The sequence below is a fragment of the Myxine glutinosa genome, chromosome 6, assembly GCF_964187855.1.
Source record: "Myxine glutinosa chromosome 6, kmMyxGlut1.1, whole genome shotgun sequence".
NCBI classification, from domain to species: Eukaryota; Metazoa; Chordata; class Myxini; order Myxiniformes; family Myxinidae; genus Myxine; species Myxine glutinosa.
Genome location: NC_136266.1, coordinates 123,508,771 through 123,527,821, shown reverse-complemented (window position 1 = coordinate 123,527,821; position 19,051 = coordinate 123,508,771). Strand labels below are relative to the sequence as shown.

The 19,051-nt window shown below is 34.8% G+C and overlaps 1 protein-coding gene across 2 annotated transcripts in view; it reads left to right on the top strand.

Moving 5' to 3' along the window:
- The window catches only part of LOC144892655 (beta-1,4 N-acetylgalactosaminyltransferase 1-like), a 153,853-nt gene extending 135,975 nt beyond the window's left edge, over positions 1 to 17,878 (top strand). Inside the window, exons 7-9 of one of the 2 annotated variants that reach the window (XM_078780461.1) lie at positions 15,323 to 15,422; positions 17,132 to 17,163; positions 17,650 to 17,878. In XM_078780461.1, coding sequence (XP_078636587.1) covers positions 15,323 to 15,422; positions 17,132 to 17,163; positions 17,650 to 17,708 — 191 coding nt within the window. In that variant the 3' untranslated portion in view covers positions 17,709 to 17,878. Of the gene's footprint in view, positions 1 to 15,322; positions 15,664 to 17,131; positions 17,164 to 17,649 lie in introns of those variants that run through there. The other variant, XM_078780460.1, reaches the window with a different exon arrangement.
- Positions 17,879 to 19,051: the final 1,173 nt, after the last annotated feature.

Sequence of the window (19,051 nt, the reverse complement as noted above, 5' to 3'; positions counted from 1 at the left end):
ATTTCTTTATTTTCCTCCTCAGTGCGTTGAGTTTGATTTATTTGCTGTAATACCTTCAATCTTTTATTAATCTCACTGATTTCCATCTTTTTATATTTTTCCTCCCTCTCTCTTTGCTCCCTCTCCTCCTTCTCTCTTTTCTCCCTTTCCTCCTTCTCTCTTTTCTCCCTTTCCTCCCTCTCCTCCTCCTTTTTCTCCCTTTCCTCCTTCTCCTTTTTCTCTCTTTTCTCCCTTTCCTCCCTCTCCTCCTCCTTTTTCTCCCTTTCCTCCTTCTCCTTTTTCTCTCTTTCCTCCTTCTCTTCTTTAACTCCTTCCTCATTTATCTTAGCAATTTTTGATATCAATATTTTCACAGCATTCATTCTTTCTTTATTTTCCTCTTCGGTGAGTTGAGATTTATCTTCTTGCTGTAATACATCCACTCTTTTTTGAATCGCTCTGATTTCCATCTCCCTCTCCCCCCTCTCTCTTTGTTCCCTCTCCTCCTTCTCTCTTTTCTCTCTTTTCTCCTTCTCTTCTTCAACTCCTTCCTCATCCCTTGCTACCCTTGAGTTTAAACCCCAAAGAATATTATACATATACTCATCTGGATTTTGAGATATTCTTGTATCTATAATTATTTTTCTCATAATAGGATACCAATAAGATTTGTTGACGATTTCTAAAAGAGTTTTATATTTCATAACTTTGAGAAGTTCATTTTTATTTAATATTTTAAACAAGTCTCTATTTGTGGGTTTAACAATATCAGTATAAGGCCAGTTTTTTATGACAAAATTCCCATGTATATGCTCCAAATCATAAGGTATGTAATACCGAGCACCCTTTTCTTGTAGGTATCCTTGAATACAAAAATTATAATTCTCTTGTAGTCTTCTTCCTGCCATTTATGTATCAGAAATATATGTGAGATTAATATTATGACAGGTAATACCACCCCATCTTCCCACTACCAAATCGGTTTGTATTCCTCGGCTTTCTATCCTTATCTCATTACCTTCCTTCTTTGTCATGCGAACCATCGCTATACTATCATATATTTTTATTTTCTTAAAATCACGTATTTGTTGTTTACTAATTGTACTTCCACATAAATCCTTATCTTCACCAAGTGGATAATATTCTTCTTTACGAGACTGATTTAAATCATGTAGGTCTTCTATGTTTATTGAAAAAGACCAATTATACCCTAAATCAGGCATATCATACCCCCATTTATTAATTCGCATATTAACTAAATGTCCTTCTTTATAAAATTTAATTGTAAGCAGGTAGTTAAATTCAATGAGGAAAGGTGTATGGTCAGTATAACCAGGTGTTGTGGTTGTAAATTTTACTTGTTTCACAAAACGTGCTGTTTTCTTTAAAGATATATATTGTGATAAATCACTGAATCTAATCAAGTCATTCGCATCTGTAGGGTTTGGATAATTGATTAATTTATAAGTATTCTTCATATTAATATTTTTACTTACACTATATTTTTGTCGTTCAGCCTGTGCCTTTGTATAATAATTTGATAAATCAATATCCTGAGAGGATTTTCCAAAGATAGAACCATCTTTTCCAACATAGGTCATTTATATTAGATAAAAAATGATATCATAAAAATTTTCATTATTGTTGAGTTGAAATAATACATATAAACATAATTGGCCACAACATTTAGAATTAATTTCTTGAACTTGGAATGTTTGATAAACACCATTCTGTAAGAATTGTATTACTTCAACAGGTGGTGGCATACCATAACTATCAAAATAATATTTATCCTGACTATTATGAATACAAACCCAATGAGAACCATTCTGTGTGTCTAAATTCATAATAATATTCTTTGTATTCTTATTTATATGTATTAATTCATCTCTCATACAAATAACCACATTATCAATTTTTAGTGTTTTACAATACTTAGCTAGTTCTATATTTGACGTTGTATTCTTTCCAAATTGTTTAAACCATTTATCCATTTATTTATGAGAAAGATACAATCCATTACCCCGTTTAGTTAGTTTAACACCCGCTTGAGCGATAGAGGAAAGCTTATCTCCAACCAACAATCTAGCTTTATCAGGTAGACTTTCAAGTTTTTGAGCAAAATCTACAATTACACCACTTCCACTAATTTGTTTCTCCAACTCCTTGTTATGTCTTTCCAATTCTTTTTGAGCTTTTAGTTGTGCCTTCCTTTCGTTAGCAGTTTTTACCGCTGCTGAAATACCACCAGTCAATGCTCCCGCCGCACTTAAACCAGCAAATAAAGGAATTAGAAACGGGAGAAATCCTCCTCTTGACTCATCTATTGAATATTACTTTAACATAGGTTTCATCATTTTAATTTTAAGTGATCCAACATCATTTAGTGTTTTTACTTGTGTGTGTGTGAGTAAAACATCAATTCTTACAGCTCCTTTTCTTTGAATTGTATTAACATTAATAATACAAGGCTTTTGATTTTGAATACAAGATGTTAATTTATTAAGATTGATTTGATTAACATATACCCCAACCATTTATTTATGAGAAAAAACCTATGTGATATTAATCATAACACCATTATCTGTATTAATCTGTAATTCTGTTTCCTCCAAAAGCAAACAATATGCATTAACCTCTTCACTCTCCCCTCTTTCAATGTATAGAGAAGTATCCACTCGATTAGACTTTATAGTTTCCTTTTGAGAACTCAGGTCAATTGCGTAGATTGTATATAAACCTTTAAATGCAACCATATCCAAAATAGGATCATTATTACCATTACTTTCACACACTTTTTGGTAGGACTTGTAGGCTTCCGCATAATCATTTTTTTCCCAATCAATTTCCAATCTATCTCGCGGATAAAATGTGCCATCAAGAGAAACCCGAAGTTGTTTCACCTTAGCATTATCACTCAGCGCATTATTCTTATTAGTACCCTCCTCTCCATCTGGTTTTTTAAAAATGAGCCATAGGTATCGTGGCTTTCCTTCAAGAACACCCAAATTCCAAGTGTAGGTAGTGTGTTCCAGTTTAACGTGTTGACATCTTCTTTTAAGGTATGATACATTTAGTGGTTTCTTTGAGTTAAGTCTTCTATTTAACATCTCCTCCGTTTTAAGATTAGGAGTATATTCATTGATATACCAACACAAATCATTAATAACAAATTTATTATTGTCGCCAAAAGCATTTTCAGCCCCAAAAAGCAATCTATTTACATTATCATTCCTTTGTAGTTGAAATCTAATTTTAAGACCATACAAAACTTTATCATAATCACAAAATCCAAATATACCTTTAAGAGGTACTGCTACGGTAAAACTATTCTCAGCTTTTGCGTCATCATTATACATTGACTTCCTTTGACTATAACCAGGGTCTGTGTTTGTTCCCGTTGACATATCAGGAATAAAGCCTTCAACAGCTCCCTTACCCATTCTATCACCAAACGAATATAGTGTAAATTTCATCATTTCAGATGTAGCAGAGACATAATCAACCGCTTCAACCTCTTGTGTTCCAATATACAGGCGAACACTGTCAAACATTTTCCAGAAGAAATCATTTACGAGTGTAGCATTAGTATTATTCGCAGCCTTAGTGAATTTAAATTTACACAGCAAGAAACTATCAGCTATATTCAAGTAAGTTTGTTGATTATTTATTTCAAAACTTTTTGTTCCGTTTGAATTCCAGTCGGTTCCTGTAATAGCATTTACCTTAAAATAGTCTTCCTTTTTAGTAGAGTTTGAAATGATAATCGTATCATCCAAATCATAGATACTATCAATCGCTTCCATACTTGTATTTATATAGTATTAAAATTGTTGAAACCCTGACCCAAGTATTTTAATGATTTTTTGTCGTTCTTGTGAAGATAGTTGAGTTTTACCTTTTTTAATTTCTTTGATTGCTTGTAATTTATGGGACTCCTTTTGAGCATCTTTTATACTCTTTACAACACCTGCTACATTTCCCATGAGAGAAGCAGTTGAACCAATTAGGTCTTTATGTTTAAGAATGGTTGAACCAATACCCATTAGAGTATCAATTATCCCATCTCCTTTATTTCGAAATTGATGACCCACACCCCGTTGTCTCTTAGGTTTATAGTATCCTTTACCCACATACCTTGTATAGTCTGGTGAAAGGAACATGCCCTCCCCTGTAATTATTTTATATTTTCCCAACTCGTGTTTTCTTACAATAACCATTATTTATTTATTGAAAAACTTCACGTAGGTGAATTCTGATGGATATAATTTCATCATTAAAGGATATCATACGATTATCTTGGTCGGTTATCCTAAAATTTACTCTGTATATGGTTTTTCCTGACACAGGTAAATAGACAAGATTTTTTGGTTCCATATTAAATTTATAACCAATCGGGGTTGAGTATGCACTGAATGAAAATATTGTATTTGTTCTTATTCCATCGTTATAAGCACCATCAATCAAATCACAATGAATTAATACTGAATTTATACCGGAGGATATTTGGATAACATTATCACTGTAAAACGTCCCGTTATTTTCAATCTTTTTTGAAGAGAAACCCAATAGCTCTCTAAACGAATTTTCAATCGTGAAATCAACTTTATAATTATTTTTAAGTTTAATAGTTGATTTTGAAGTGTGTTTTTGAATATCTATTACAATATTTTTTGGTTCATCACCTTTTTCTTTCATAAGGCGAGAGACTTCTGAAGATATTTGAGAAATCTCGTAAGCTCCAGGTGAAACGGTTATAGTTTTATATCCACTTCCTGGATTATAACTAAACTTGTTGTTTTTCTCTGTGATATTAAACAAGGTATTATAAGTTTCCATTGACAATAAAGATGCCTCATATGAGGTAAGGGGGTCAAGTTGTAGTGGGTAAGGGAATGAAGCTGTGTAATCGCTCGTTGTGAAATTAAAACTAAGAATTGTGCTTCTCATCTTATTTAATATCTAATAAAATATCTTTGTATTGACATTTATTAATTATTTTCATATTCATCAACTGATCTAAAATGGCTGAGGATTCATTAAAACAATTGTTGTTTCCAGCCTTCTTACTACCTAACAACAATAATAGCCTATTAACTAATTGTGATGGGTCATTTGGAAGAAAACTAACACCCGAACCAAGCTTACTTAAAGCATCAATAATATGTTTCTCCTTCTCATTCTTCTTACTTTTACCAGCAACAGAAACTCCATAATCAAGTGCATTTAACAACTCAATATATACCCTATCTTCCTCTCTTTCCATATCAAGTGGTTCCTCAAAATATTTTGAACCGCTGAATCCGGGGTTTGTTAGAAGAAACATTAATCTTGGAGTTAATTTAACATTTGGTTGAGTAGAACTCAAGAACATCAATTCATCATTAAATATCAATACCTTTTCTTCCACAAGATGAAACACTGCTGGTTCTTCTGTTGGAATGAGACCTGCTCTGGTTTTTGAACCCGCCGAATATTCATTGTTTTGAAGAGCTTCCACAACATAATTAGGGGGTTGATTTACCTGCTCAAGTTTCCGAAATAATCCCTCGTCATCATATTCTAATTCACCAAGTTCTTGTTTTGTTATCTGACTAAAATCTTTGAGCATTTGAAATTTTTTCGGAGTAAATTCTACCGTGGGAACTGTAGGTGATTGTTGAGTTTTCAAAAGTGGTTTAAAGAATTTCTCTTGTTTTCTTTCAAAGGCTTCTTCACCAGTTAGTTTCTGTCTCCGTTTCTTCTTTATCTCTTCCTGTTGTTTAACAACTTTTGAAACTAATTGTTGATGTTCCTTAAACTTTCTTTCTCTTTCTTCGGTATTCATTTTCTGTATTTATTTATTGAAAAATATCATTTAATGAATTGTAAAGGTCAATGGGAAAATTTTCCTTTTCTTCATCATTATAGTAAATGTGTTGAAATAAATCTTTTTCTTTAAATATTTCATCAAATTCTTTATTGGTATTAATACGAGTTGTTATTTCTTCTTCACTAATACTTGTATCTCTGCTTTTCATACGTTTGCGTTGAATCTCCTCATCGATATCAAAACCGAATGATAAAATCTTAACTCCATCACCACACAATTGTTTAATAATTTGTCTCATTCCTTCAGGATTAGTTTCTAAAATCCCAAGACCATTAGATTTTACTTTATTTAACTCACTCTTACAATGTGAATATTTTGTAGAACCAAGAGAGACCTCCTCAAATATTTGACCTTCGTTCCTCAATCGCATATGTTCCTCCATTGAAATGTAGTAATAATCTTTCCCTTCTACTTCTCCTGGTCGCTTTGCTCTGGTTGTAGTACTCACAAAACGAATCATAGGGTGTTTTTTAAAAAAACTTACAATCTTTTCATTTTTACTATTCAAGAGTTTAGATTTATGAAAGTTCTTTCCAGAAGCAGATTTACCCACAAGGTTAATAATAATTGTTGTCATTTATATATGTAATTATGTTTAAAATAAAAATACATCCTTTAATATCTCATCTTGTTTCACAACAATATATTTATATTTTCCAATCGTGTGTTTCATATAATTTTCAAATTCTTTTTTACTACATAACGTAGAGCAATTATCTCTCCAAAAATTATTTACATCTATTGAATTTAACTTAAATAAAATAAAAGTATTGGCATTGTTTCTTATTGAGCGTCGAGGGAGTTGAAAATATGACTGACTAAGATAAATACAATTACAAGAAGAATGTCTCCCTCTTGTATAGTAGCTGTCCATTACTGTTTGGTTTCTCTCATTAACACAATCATCAAAGATGATGAGGTTCTTTTTTGATTTATCTAAATCTTGAGGTGAAGGTATATCATCCGTATTATCACTGAGAATACAAGTTATGGGTTTTGGTTTCGATTTTGATTTCTGTGTATCACAAAATAATTGTATTATATCTTCAATATTATAATCATTTAGTTTGTTTTGAAGTTTAAATAAACCGATAATGTCTTCCTTTTTAAGACCTGCATTAAAACCCTGTGAGAGTAGTTGATACTCGGGTTGAAAACTAGACTTTGTAAAAATTATTAAATTATCATAATCTAAAAAATTAGGACCAAGGAGCATCTTTAAAAGTAAACAGGTTTTTCCACATCCGCTTGAACCAACTATTAGACATCTCAATGAATTTGGAATGTTTTTATGGTTATTAAATTTTATCTTATTTTCCCAAACGGGTAAAAAATCATTCATTTATATATTTGGAAAACAAGTCATCTAACTTTTTTTGAGCTATTTTAGAAACTCTATATTTTATCCTGAGTTCGGGTTTAATTTCAAAATAATTCATTATTTTATTTATATAGTATCTTGTATTAACATTTCCATTAAAATTATTTTGAATAATAAATATCATTAAACCCTTATACATTTCCTCAATACAAATAGTCTCTTCCCTTGAAAGAAATGGAGTATTATCATCACAATACTTAACATTCATCTCTCTTATTAATCTTGTAAAGTAATTCATTTTTGGTTCTAATTTAAAAGAGTTATATATTTTTTTATATTTTTTATTATCATTAATTAAAATTAAATCACAGAAAATACATTGTTTATATGAACCCTCATTATTAAGCCCTATTCTATCACAAGCCGGACAATTCTCTAATTTATCATATGGAGAGTCTGGAAATTCTAAATATCCTTCAGAACTTATCATATTTATGTGGTAAATTTTTGCTTAAACTAAACGCAAGTTTATTCATTAATAAATACAATGTTTCAAAGCACAAAAGACAAATTTCAATCAATCTCTACTTCGGTGGAAGATATAGAAAAATATGTCAAAGATGTTAAATTGAACAAAGATAAATATGGAAATTTTTGGGTAAAACCAGTTATGGAAAATAACATGAGCCCCTCTATTTCATTTAAAGGAAGAGCTCTAACTATACCTGGAAAGACATCCATTAAAGTAAATCTAACAAAAGTTTCTCCTCTACTCCTGGCAATTTATTCAAAGCTTGAAAAAGTGATTGACCACGATACTTTGAAAAAGAATGATAAGACCATTAATAATTCTAGAGGAGACATTTGTATTTTCTTTAATAATCCAAAGGGTGTAGATCTAAGTAAAATGAATGATGTTAATATTTCTGGTGAAATGTCATTTCGTTCTATGATAGTTAGAGATTATTTAAAGATAACTTTTGATATAAAAATTGTAGAGATTGAATCTGTTAATGAAAGAAAGTATATAGATATTGATGGGAATATTTTTCTTGCTAATTAAATATGAGTCAATACAGCAGTGAAGATTTTACTATTTCATTGAACTCAGACGATAGTGATGATAGTATTTCATTGAACTTGGACGATGGTGATGATAGTATTTCATTGAACACAGATGATAGTTATGATACTAATAGTTTGTGCTCAAATGATAGTTATGAGAGTAGCTTTATTGATGACTCTGAGTATGATTCTGAGTATTCATGTGATAGTTATGACTTAGATGATTCTGAGTGAAAAAGTGTTTTAGTTTAAGCACAGCGATATATATAAAACGGAGCTGTAAAGCTCAAAAGTGTTTTATTTTAAGCACAGTGATATATATAAAACACCACGTTTTCTCACGCTATAAATATGGTTTATTGTGATACTTGCGAGAAGGAAGTAAAATATTATAAACAACATATTCTCACCGCAAAACATACATACAACATTTTAAACAAACTTTCCCCTCTTCCACCTGAAACAAAACACTGTTCTACATGTAATAAAAATATCCTCAAGAAAGGCTTCAAAATACATCTTAAAACAAATCTACATTTATCAAATTTTATCACAACTAAAAACTCTGATGGAGCATTCAAAGGACATATTAAAATAAGAGTCTTTAACTTCAAACCTCCTGAACCAGAGTCTATAGTTGATGCTGTAGAAATAGTTAAACCTGCTGTTCAAACGTTGATTGAAAAAACACTAAAGGAAATGAAACCACTTAAATTTTATATGGGAGTAAAATTAGAAATGACAAAGGATGAAGGAGTTATAGATGCACCATACATGAGAACTGAGCCACACTTTATATCTTCATATCAAGATTTTAAAACATCAGGAGTCTATGATGAACTTATTAAACAAGAGCAAGATGTGGATAATTCAATCGTAGGAAGTGGATTCAATATAGGAAAAATTATTTACATAGACATTCATATTCTTAAATCAGATCCTCTAAAAGCTTCTTCTTACATTGATTTACCCAGTGTTATCAAAAATAGAAAAGCAGTTATCAATATCAAAAATAAAGACAATAAATGTTTTCTCTGGTCTATTTTAGCACACTTACATCCTCCACATTTTCATGATGAAAGAGTATCTCATTATAAAAAATATGAGAATACATTAAATACGAAAGATCTCAAGTTTCCGATGACTTTAAATGATATTCCTAAATTTGAAAAGATGAATAATTTATCAGTTAATGTTTATGGTCTAACAGAAACAAACAACATTCAGGTTTTAAAGCTTTCTGACAATTGTAAACAAACTCATATTAATCTTCTATATTTTAATTCAGACGAAAATTCACATTATACATACATCAAAGATATTGCTAAATTAATAAAACCACAAGTCTGTAAGAGAACAAATAAAATATATATTTGTTTGCGTTGTCTTAACTTCTTCAATTCACAAGAAAGATTAGATAAACATTCAAATTATTGTGGCGAACATAAATCAACGGTAATCAATATGCCTAAAGAAGGCTCAAAGATCACATTCAAAGATGAAAATAAAAAGATCAAACATCCATTTGTTATATATGCTGATTTTGAAAGTATTTTAGAAAAAATTGATACTGCTTCTCCAGATCCAAAAGAATCATACACAAATAAATATCAAAAACATACTCCTTGTGGTTTTTGTTATTATATCAAATCATCCGTTGGTGATAAATATAACAAGTTAGAGATGTATAGAGGCTCAAATACCCCAGAGGAGTTTGTGAAACGACTAGAAAAAGACTGTGTTCGATTAACCAAGATAATGAGAGAAACCAATAAACCAATGTCCTTAACAAGTAAAGAAAAAAGGGAATTTATAAAAAACAATGTCTGTCATATTTGTGAGGAGAAAATTGGTAAAGGTCTAAAGGTTAGAGACCATTGTCATCTCACTGGTAAATATAGAGGTCCGGCTCATCAAAGTTGTAATATTAATTATCAACTCCCCTCTTTCATTCCTGTCTTTCTTCATAACAACGCTCATTATGATACACATCTATTTATCAAGGAACTCTCAAAGACTTCTGGAAGTATCTCAGCAATTCCAAACACGGATCAGAAATACATTTCATTCACAAAAACAATTCACACATCTCCTATTACTCATATCAGATTTCTTGATACATTTAAATTCATGGCAAGTCCATTGGTTAACTTGGTTCAAAATCTAAAAGAGTTTCCATGTCTTTCAGAGTATTTTTTAGATAAAGATTTTCTAACACAAAAGGGAATTTACCCCTATGACTATATGGACTCATTTGAGAGATTCAATGAAACACAACTTCCTTCAAAAGAAAATTTCTATAACAAATTAAATAATAGTCATATATCTGATAAAGATTATGTACACGCACAAAATGTTTGGGAAAAATATAACATCAAGAATCTTGGCGAGTATCACGATTTGTATCTCAAAACTGATGTGCTTTTATTGGCCGATGTATTTGAAGCCTTTAGATCTGTTTGTCGCACTGGATATGGATTGGATCCTGCTCACTACTACACAGCACCTGGATTGGCCTGGAGTGCGATGTTGAAAATGACAAAACAAGATTTGGATTTGATAACCGATGTTGATATGCTTTTGATGATTGAAAAGGCAAAAAGAGGTGGAATTTCACAAGTCTGCTCGAGTAGATACGCAAAAGCAAATAACAAATATCTTCCAAATTATGATCCAACGAAAGAGAGTTCTTACTTGATGTACTATGACGCGAACAACCTGTATGGCTGGGCAATGTCTCAGGCTCTTCCTTATGGAAAACTTAGATGGGTAAAGGAAAAAGACTACAAAAACGTTTTACAAGATGTATGTATCTCTACACAAAAAGAATTGGATGAAGAAAAAGTTGGTTATTATTTTGAAATTGATTTAAAATATCCAGAGGAACTCCATAACCTACACAAAGATCTCCCATTTGCTTGTGAGAAAGAAAGTCCAAAGAAAGAATGGTTGAGTGATTATCAACGATCGTTTGATATAGGTGAATCAACAGAAAAATTACTTACTACATTATATAACAAGAAAAATTATGTTCTACACCAAAGAAATTTGCGACAATATTTATCAAAAGGTCTAAGAGTAGAGAAGATCCATAGGGTTCTAAAGTTCAATCAAAGTCATTGGTTAAAGGGGTACATTGATTTTAATACACAAAGAAGAACAGAGTCAAAAACAGATTTTGAGAAAGACTTTTATAAATTGATGAATAATGCGGTCTTTGGTAAGACTATGGAGAATGTGAGGAAAAGACAAAATATCAGACTATCAACATCTTGGGAACAAGCATCAAAATTAATTAATAGACCGAGTTTTACTCGAGCTGAGGTCTTTACTGAGAACTTTTGTGCGATCCATTTGATTAAAGAGAGTATTGAAATGAACAAACCTATTTATATTGGAACAACAATTCTTGATTTATCAAAGTCATTAATGTATGATTACTTTTATAATAACTTGAGGAAGAAATATCAAAATGATGTTAATCTACTTTATATGGATACAGATAGTTTTATTTTGAAAATTAATACCAACGATGTTTATTCAGACATGAAAAGAGACATTAATATCTATGACACGAGTAATTACAGTCCAGAGAGTGAGTTGTTCTCTTCTAAAAATAAAAAGGTGATTGGAAAGTTCAAGGATGAATTAGGAGGAAATGTTATGAGTGAATTTGTGGGATTGAGGTCAAAGGCTTATGCTTATAAATACATTGTGAATAACGTTGAAAAGACTGATAAGAAGTTAAAAGGTGTAAAGAAAAATGTTATTAAAGAAACAATAAACTTTAAGGATTATTATAACTGTTTAACAACAAAGAAAGAAGAGTTTAGAAAGATTAATGGAATAAGAAGTTATAAACATCAATTATATTCAGAAGAGATAAATAAGAAAGCATTGGGGGCTTTTGATGATAAGAGGTTTATTTTAGAAAATGGAATTGATAGTCTCCCTTATGGTTATATAAGTATATAAGTGATAAGATATATATATAAGTGATAAGATATATATAAGTGATAAGATATACATAAGTGATAAGATATATATAAGTGATAAGATATATATAAGTGATAAGTTAAAAAGGGGGGGGGGGGTTGGGGATTTTAACGGGCTACCGCCGCCTTTTTTACTATTATATAAATGATAGAACCAAGTATCAACCAGACTAAAGAGTGGAGGTGTAATCAACCTTGGTATATAAATGGAAAACATAATGAATGTGAAAAATATCAAATAGGTATAATTGAAAAGGCAACTGGTAAAAAAGTTCACAAAACAAATAAGAGAATTAATTTAAATACCGGTGAATTGGGTAAAAAAGATGGAAATATTTTTGAGTGGACGGAAAACTTTGATGGTTGTCAGGAAAATATATACTTTAATTTAAAAATGGTATGTGGCACTGGAGGCGCTCAAATAAGAACATTGAGGGAGGTTTACCATTTTATCTTAGCTCAGTTAAAATATCTTAATAAAGAACCAAACTCAAACATATTTTTTGTTAATATATTAGATGGTGAAGAGAGTTGTAGGAGAATTAAATTATTTCCCACGCATAAACAAATATTTGTAGGGTCGTTGTTTGAGTGGGTTATATTCACCAGATGATATTAAGAGTAAAAGGTTAAAAGGTTCATAAGGTCAGAAGGATCACAGGTGTTTAAGTGGTCTAATGAATAAGGATAACATGTCAAAAGGTTAGAAGGTTCGTAAAGAACAGGGTGAGAGAAATATAGGTGTTTAGGGGCAATGAGGGAGGGAAAGAATTAATATGGAAGTGAATGGGTCAAAGATTAATCTGCCAGATGATATGTAGAAGAAGGATGATAGGTCTATAAGAGAAAACAAATATTTGTAGTGTTTGAGTGGTCTAATGAACAACATTAAGGATAGGTACTACAGACAAAAGGTTTATAAAGATGAGGGTGGGAGAAATAGAGGTGTTTATGATTTTTGAAAAAGATAAGGGGGTAAATGACATTAGATAGGGATTTCCCATGTTAAACGGAGGTGTCCCAGAAGCAACATTATTACACTACTCACAGAAATATTAAATTTACAAAAGTATTCAACCACCTGAGTCAATACTTCGTAGAAGTGGCTTTGGCAGTGATTACAATGTTGAGGCTTCTTGGGTATGTCTGTATCAGCTTTGTACATCTGGATTTAGGGAGTTCTCCCATTCTTTCTTGCAGATTTGCTCAAGCTCTGTCAAGTTGGGTGGAGAGCGTTGGTGAACAGAAATCTTCAAATCTTTCCACGGATGTCAAAGGAATTAAAGTCTGAGCTTTGCCTGGGCCACTCAAGGACCTTCATGTTCTTGTTCTGAAGCCATTGCTGTGTTGCTTTGGCAGTATGATTGGAGTCATTGTCCTGTTGGAACGTAAATCTTTGCCACAGTCTAATGTCTTTTGCACTCTGAAGTAGGTTCTCTCTCCTCAAGGATTTGCCTGTATTTGGCTTCATTTATTGTTCCCTCTATCCTTACAAGTCTACCCGTCCCTACCACTCAAAAGCATCTCCATAGGATGATGCTGCCACCACCATGCTTCACGGTGGAGATGGTGTTAGATGGCTGATGAGCCGTGCTCGGATTCCGTCAGACAAAGTGCTTTGCATTCCGGCCAAAGAGTTCCAATTTTCATCTCATCAGACCACATCATATTTTGCCTTATTCACTCAGTGTCTTTCACGTTCCTTTTTGCAAACTCCAGGCATGCTGTCAAGTGCGTTTTTCTCAGGAGTGACTTCCGTCTGGCCACTCTCCCATAAAGCTTAGATTTTTGAATGGCTGCAGAGACTGTTGTCCTTCCAGCAGGTGCTCCCATCTCAGCCAAGGAACTCTGTAGTTCTGTCAGAGTGGTCATTGGGTTCTTAGTTACCTTACCTCCCTGACCAAGGTCCTTCTTGCCTTGTTGCTCAAGCATAGTCAGATGGCCAGCTTTAGGAAGTGTCTGGTTAGTTCCATATTCTTTCCATTGGCTAATGATGAAGCTTTCTGTGCTCTTAGGAACTTTCAAAACTCTAGAAATTGTTTTATACCATTCCCCAGATCTATGCCTCCTCACAATTCTATCTCAGATTCCTTGGGCTTCATGGTAGAGTTTCTGCTCTGACATGCACTGTCAACTGTGGGACCTTATATAGCAAGGTGTGTTTCTTTCTAAATCATGTCCAATCAGTTGAATTGGCCACAGGTGAACTCCAATCAAGTTGTGGAGACATCTCAAGGATTATCAAAGGAAATTTGATGCACCTGAGCTCAATTTGGAGTGTCATAGCAAAGGGGTTGAATACTTATTGATTAAGACATTTCCGCTTTTCATTTTTCATTATTTTGTAAAAGAAATGCCCCAAAAAAATCCACATTCACATTATGGGGTATTATGTATCAATCAGTGTCAAAAAAAATCTTGATTTGATCAATTTTACATTCAGGCTTTCCATAGACTGAGTGTTGGGTGAGCCACTGACTTGTTCACGTTTAGAATATTTTGGTTAAAAATTTTTTTTTTAAATAAGCCTATTTATTTTTCTTTGTTAGAATTTCTCTCGCAGCATGCTTGGTTTGGTAACCAACTGAGTTGGGCCCCAAGTTCTTGAAAGTGCTAGAACCTACATTTTGTACCCCTTTCGTTCAAATGATCTCTTCTTGCATTGAACGAGAGCAGCTTCATCCATAATTCATTGAATACTACGGCCAGGGGCAGGGGTTACCCAACACTGCTTTCGCGTGTGTTGGATGTTTGACAGCTTTAGAGTTATTGGCCTTATTGTGGTGACATTTTGCCTGTGAGCCGGTGGCAGCACTGCTTGACCGCACGTCACAATATACACTTAATAGTGGCCGATGGTGGTCTCAAAATTGCCAACAAGGCCAACATTCAGCAGCTTAACATCTTGCCCAGATTGTGAAGTATCTACACCAATAATTTGGGGCATCTAGTTGCTCGGGGTTCGGCCATGATACAATAATAAAGAAATGCAGAAACACTGAAAATTATTTCTAAGATGTGTAAAAGTCCCTCCACAATTTTTATATCATGCACTAATTGCATGCATTTTGTTTTGTGTGGCTGCTGCAGAATTCTTCATGGATGGGCTTGGTGAACTGCAAGTTGCTTCCTGTGACTATGTGAAAATAGGACATGAAAGTCATCTAAAAAATCCCTCAATGCAAAGGAGGTACAGTTCCTTCCGAAATATTTTCTACAATCCTCGTTTCAAAACTCAAGCCCGAAAAAAATTGGCATTTAAGAACAGATTGACATGCATCATTCGGTGAATATTCAAGAATGAGTTACAATGAACATCTATTTTATCACCAAAACTCATATAATTATGCTTTTTTTTCTTTTCTTTTTTGTATTCTGAATCGAGGCTCGTGGAAGAGCTAACATTTACTTCACAAACAAATCAACCAGACAAACAAAATATATAAAAAGAGGGAGCGGAAGACAAGATGGGGAGAGAAGGGGAAGCACACAAACACAACATTTGAGAGCAGGGAGATGTGTGGGAGGGAGAGGGCTTGGGGGGAGGAGGTGTGGGAAGGGGGGGGGGGTGGGAGAAGTACAAAACACAAGGACACCAAGGACTTCCAGGACAGAAGTTGGTATTTCAAAAAAGTGGAATTGGGGTGAAATTAGTGTGGGTAGAAAAGATCAAGGTTTTGGATGGGGGAAGATAAGAGATGGTGGTGAACAGCTGTTTTAAAGACCTGGAGGGTGGAGTGGGATTGAAGAGAGTGAGGGAGTTTGTTCCAGAGGTGGGAGAAGAGAGGAATGAAGGAGTGAAGGTGAGCAGAGTGTCTTGATTTTGGCAGTTTAACCATAAGAGGGTTGCAGGCAGATCTTGTGCGACCTGTAGGAATATTTGGGGGACAGAGCCCAAAGAGAGCTGGGGGGGCAAGGCCAGAGAGGAGTCGGTAGAAGACGGAAAGACCACCAACCTGCCTGCAGTGAGTGAGTGATAGGCCCGTGGAGTTAGCTTCATCGCGGGAGATTCCAAAGACTCTGAACGCTCTGGTTTCAACAGCGTGAAGATGAGCTAGGTGTGAGGCAGGAGCATCAGCCCAGAGGGGAGAGCAGTATTCCATTGAGCTGCGGATGAAAGCCTTGTATGTGGTGAGGAGCTCAGGTGTGCCAAGGAAGGACTTCGCACTACGGAAGATGCCCAGTCGGCGACTGGCTTTGGATGCCAGATTTGAAATGTGGTTTTCCCAGGAAAGATCATGGCAGATAGTGAGACCCAAAAGCTTGAGTGACAGAACTTCTTGGAGATGATTATTCAGAAAGTGGATGGGAGGGTTGTCCAGTCAGTCTTTTCGGAGAGACATCGTAAGAGTGTGAGATTTGTCCGGATTGAAAGACATGTTCCACTTGTTTGCCCAGTCTGTGATTTTGTCCAGGTCTGCAGAGAGTGAGGAGGCTGCAGACTGCCGATCTGAGGGATGAATAATTTACTGAGGGATTTACTATTATACGTATCTTATTACTTTCAAATTGACAATGAACCATGTGTCCAAACACTGACATGAAACAGGGCCCAAAATTAATTTTTGTTATTACATTCAAAATGAGAGTCGGAATGAAATGGATACATCAAACATCATCATACTCAGGAGCCTACAGTACGAAATTGCCTGGGAAAACACCTGTTCACACAATCCCAAGAATGATGCCATGCTCGTGGTGTAAGACTTGTCCGCCGCATGTATGTATCTGTGCGTGAACACCAAATTTGAGTTACCGCTCCATTTTGCAATTTGACCACAAACAATCATAAGACACACAACTTTAATTTCAAACACATATCAAAGTGTATTGGACTTCACGAGCTCAATATTTGGTGCATGAAATATCTACATATTGCTGCTACAACTTTCCCTGCAGGACAAGTGTCCGTCACAAGAACAAAAATCGAGGTAATTGTAGCATAGATAAGAATAAACATAAATCCAGGGTTTGTTGTTCTACTGAATGTAAAAACTCAAGCAATGAATTATGAATAAAAAATTTATTGTGGAATTGTATGGAGGCAAAGTGAAATGTCAAGTTCGGAATTCCAATTGTGTTTGTAAAGAAACACGACGGTTTGGCATGCCAAAGTCCCGTAGCAACTTACAGGTGATATGGTTCTTGGTTACTACACACACATCACTAATGGAGATCGGCATCATTAAATAATCAGGGATTGAGTGATTTTATTCATGAATATTTGCAACTCAGGAATCTGCAATAAGCCTTATTACCTCTTGTATGTCAAAAGTCATTGCTTAAAGGTAATTCAGGGAAATGTATTTAATGGAAATGTAAGGTTGTTCGTATCTATGGGTTGTTCGTATGGAATGAATGTTTGGTAGTATTTTATCGCATTTTCTTTACTGTGTTTTTAAAACCTATTTTAACAGGTGCATTGTCGCTTCAATTCAACTCGTGCTGTGTACTTGAGCACGGTATTTTTAATTGAATATCTGAAGATTCATGCTTTTGGATTTTATTAAATGCAAGGTGAATGGTATGAATACAACCTAAAAGACCTCTAAATACAGTGTAAGAGGGTTGGTGATGATGGGTTAGCAAATGTGTTTATCTTTCACAGCAATAAATATTCTGAAATAAAACTTGAACCATATGATTAATGACAACTCCATGACTACTGCAAAACATACATTGATCTTCAAGGCAAAAGAACCAAGGAAAATGTACAGTTGCTTCCTGAAAATATCAAGTTGAACTATCTCGTGATCAGCAGTCAACATTCTGACCACTTGCAATGCAGAACCGTTTTCCATGTCCAATGTTTCAGTGAGAATAGAGTGCACTGGTCCAGTGTTGATATATACTCTCCTATGAGTCTAGACTATCCAACGCAGGGCCATGCAAGCAAGCAGATGTAACTAAAGGGGCATGCCAGGAGGCCACGTGTTTGGTGCATTTGGTTTGTGCAGTTGGGAGTCAGTTTGTTTGAGTGCGTTGGTAGCACAGGACATCCGTGTCGTTGGCTGGGAGTAATCTCAGCTTCCACCCGACACCTACACCCGCCCCCCCCCCCCCCCTGCAAACCCCACTCCAGGTAGGTGTGAGCGAAAAGGATTGCCCGGATCACAGACTTGTAATAGAGGAACAGGATGTCTTCCCTTATCTACTATATAATTAAACAAAACCATTCCCTCGTGGCAGTACAGAGACAACGAAATTTGAACACACACACTTATACAAATGGTGGTTAAGCCCTTAAACTAGCTACCCCAAACGAAACATACATATTGTGGCGGACACGAAAGCACTGACGTGGTGACATCACCCCGCACACCAAGTGGGGGTGGGCCACGCCCTGGAGAGAGGCGTGGCCTCACGATATACACGGGGCGCGCAGCCCTGAGCAAAGCAGTGCTGCAGTTTGAGTACTTTAAATAAAGACTCTTTTATGAACCGCGTTGTCCGCTTGCTCCTTGCGTAAGCATTACCGTGCGCAGCATCGCGCTTCATATGGTGACCTTGACGTTGGATCTGCCGTAGCGATCCTTCCGAACACGACGCCATTGCCATGGCAAACAACGCGCTGTCGGTCAAACTTCCCGAATTTTGGGAGGCCCAGGCCGAAGTCTGGTTCGTCCAAGCTGAAGCCCAGTTTCAGCTTCGGCGCATCACCAGCGACGACACGCGCTACTGCCATGTCGTCGCCTCCCTCGGGCCTGGCATGGCCGCTGGAGTTGTGTCCATCCTTCGCCACCCACCAGATGGCCACAAGTACGAGGCGCTCAAGCGGCTACTCCTAGCCACGTTCGGCCTCACGGAGGACGTACGGGC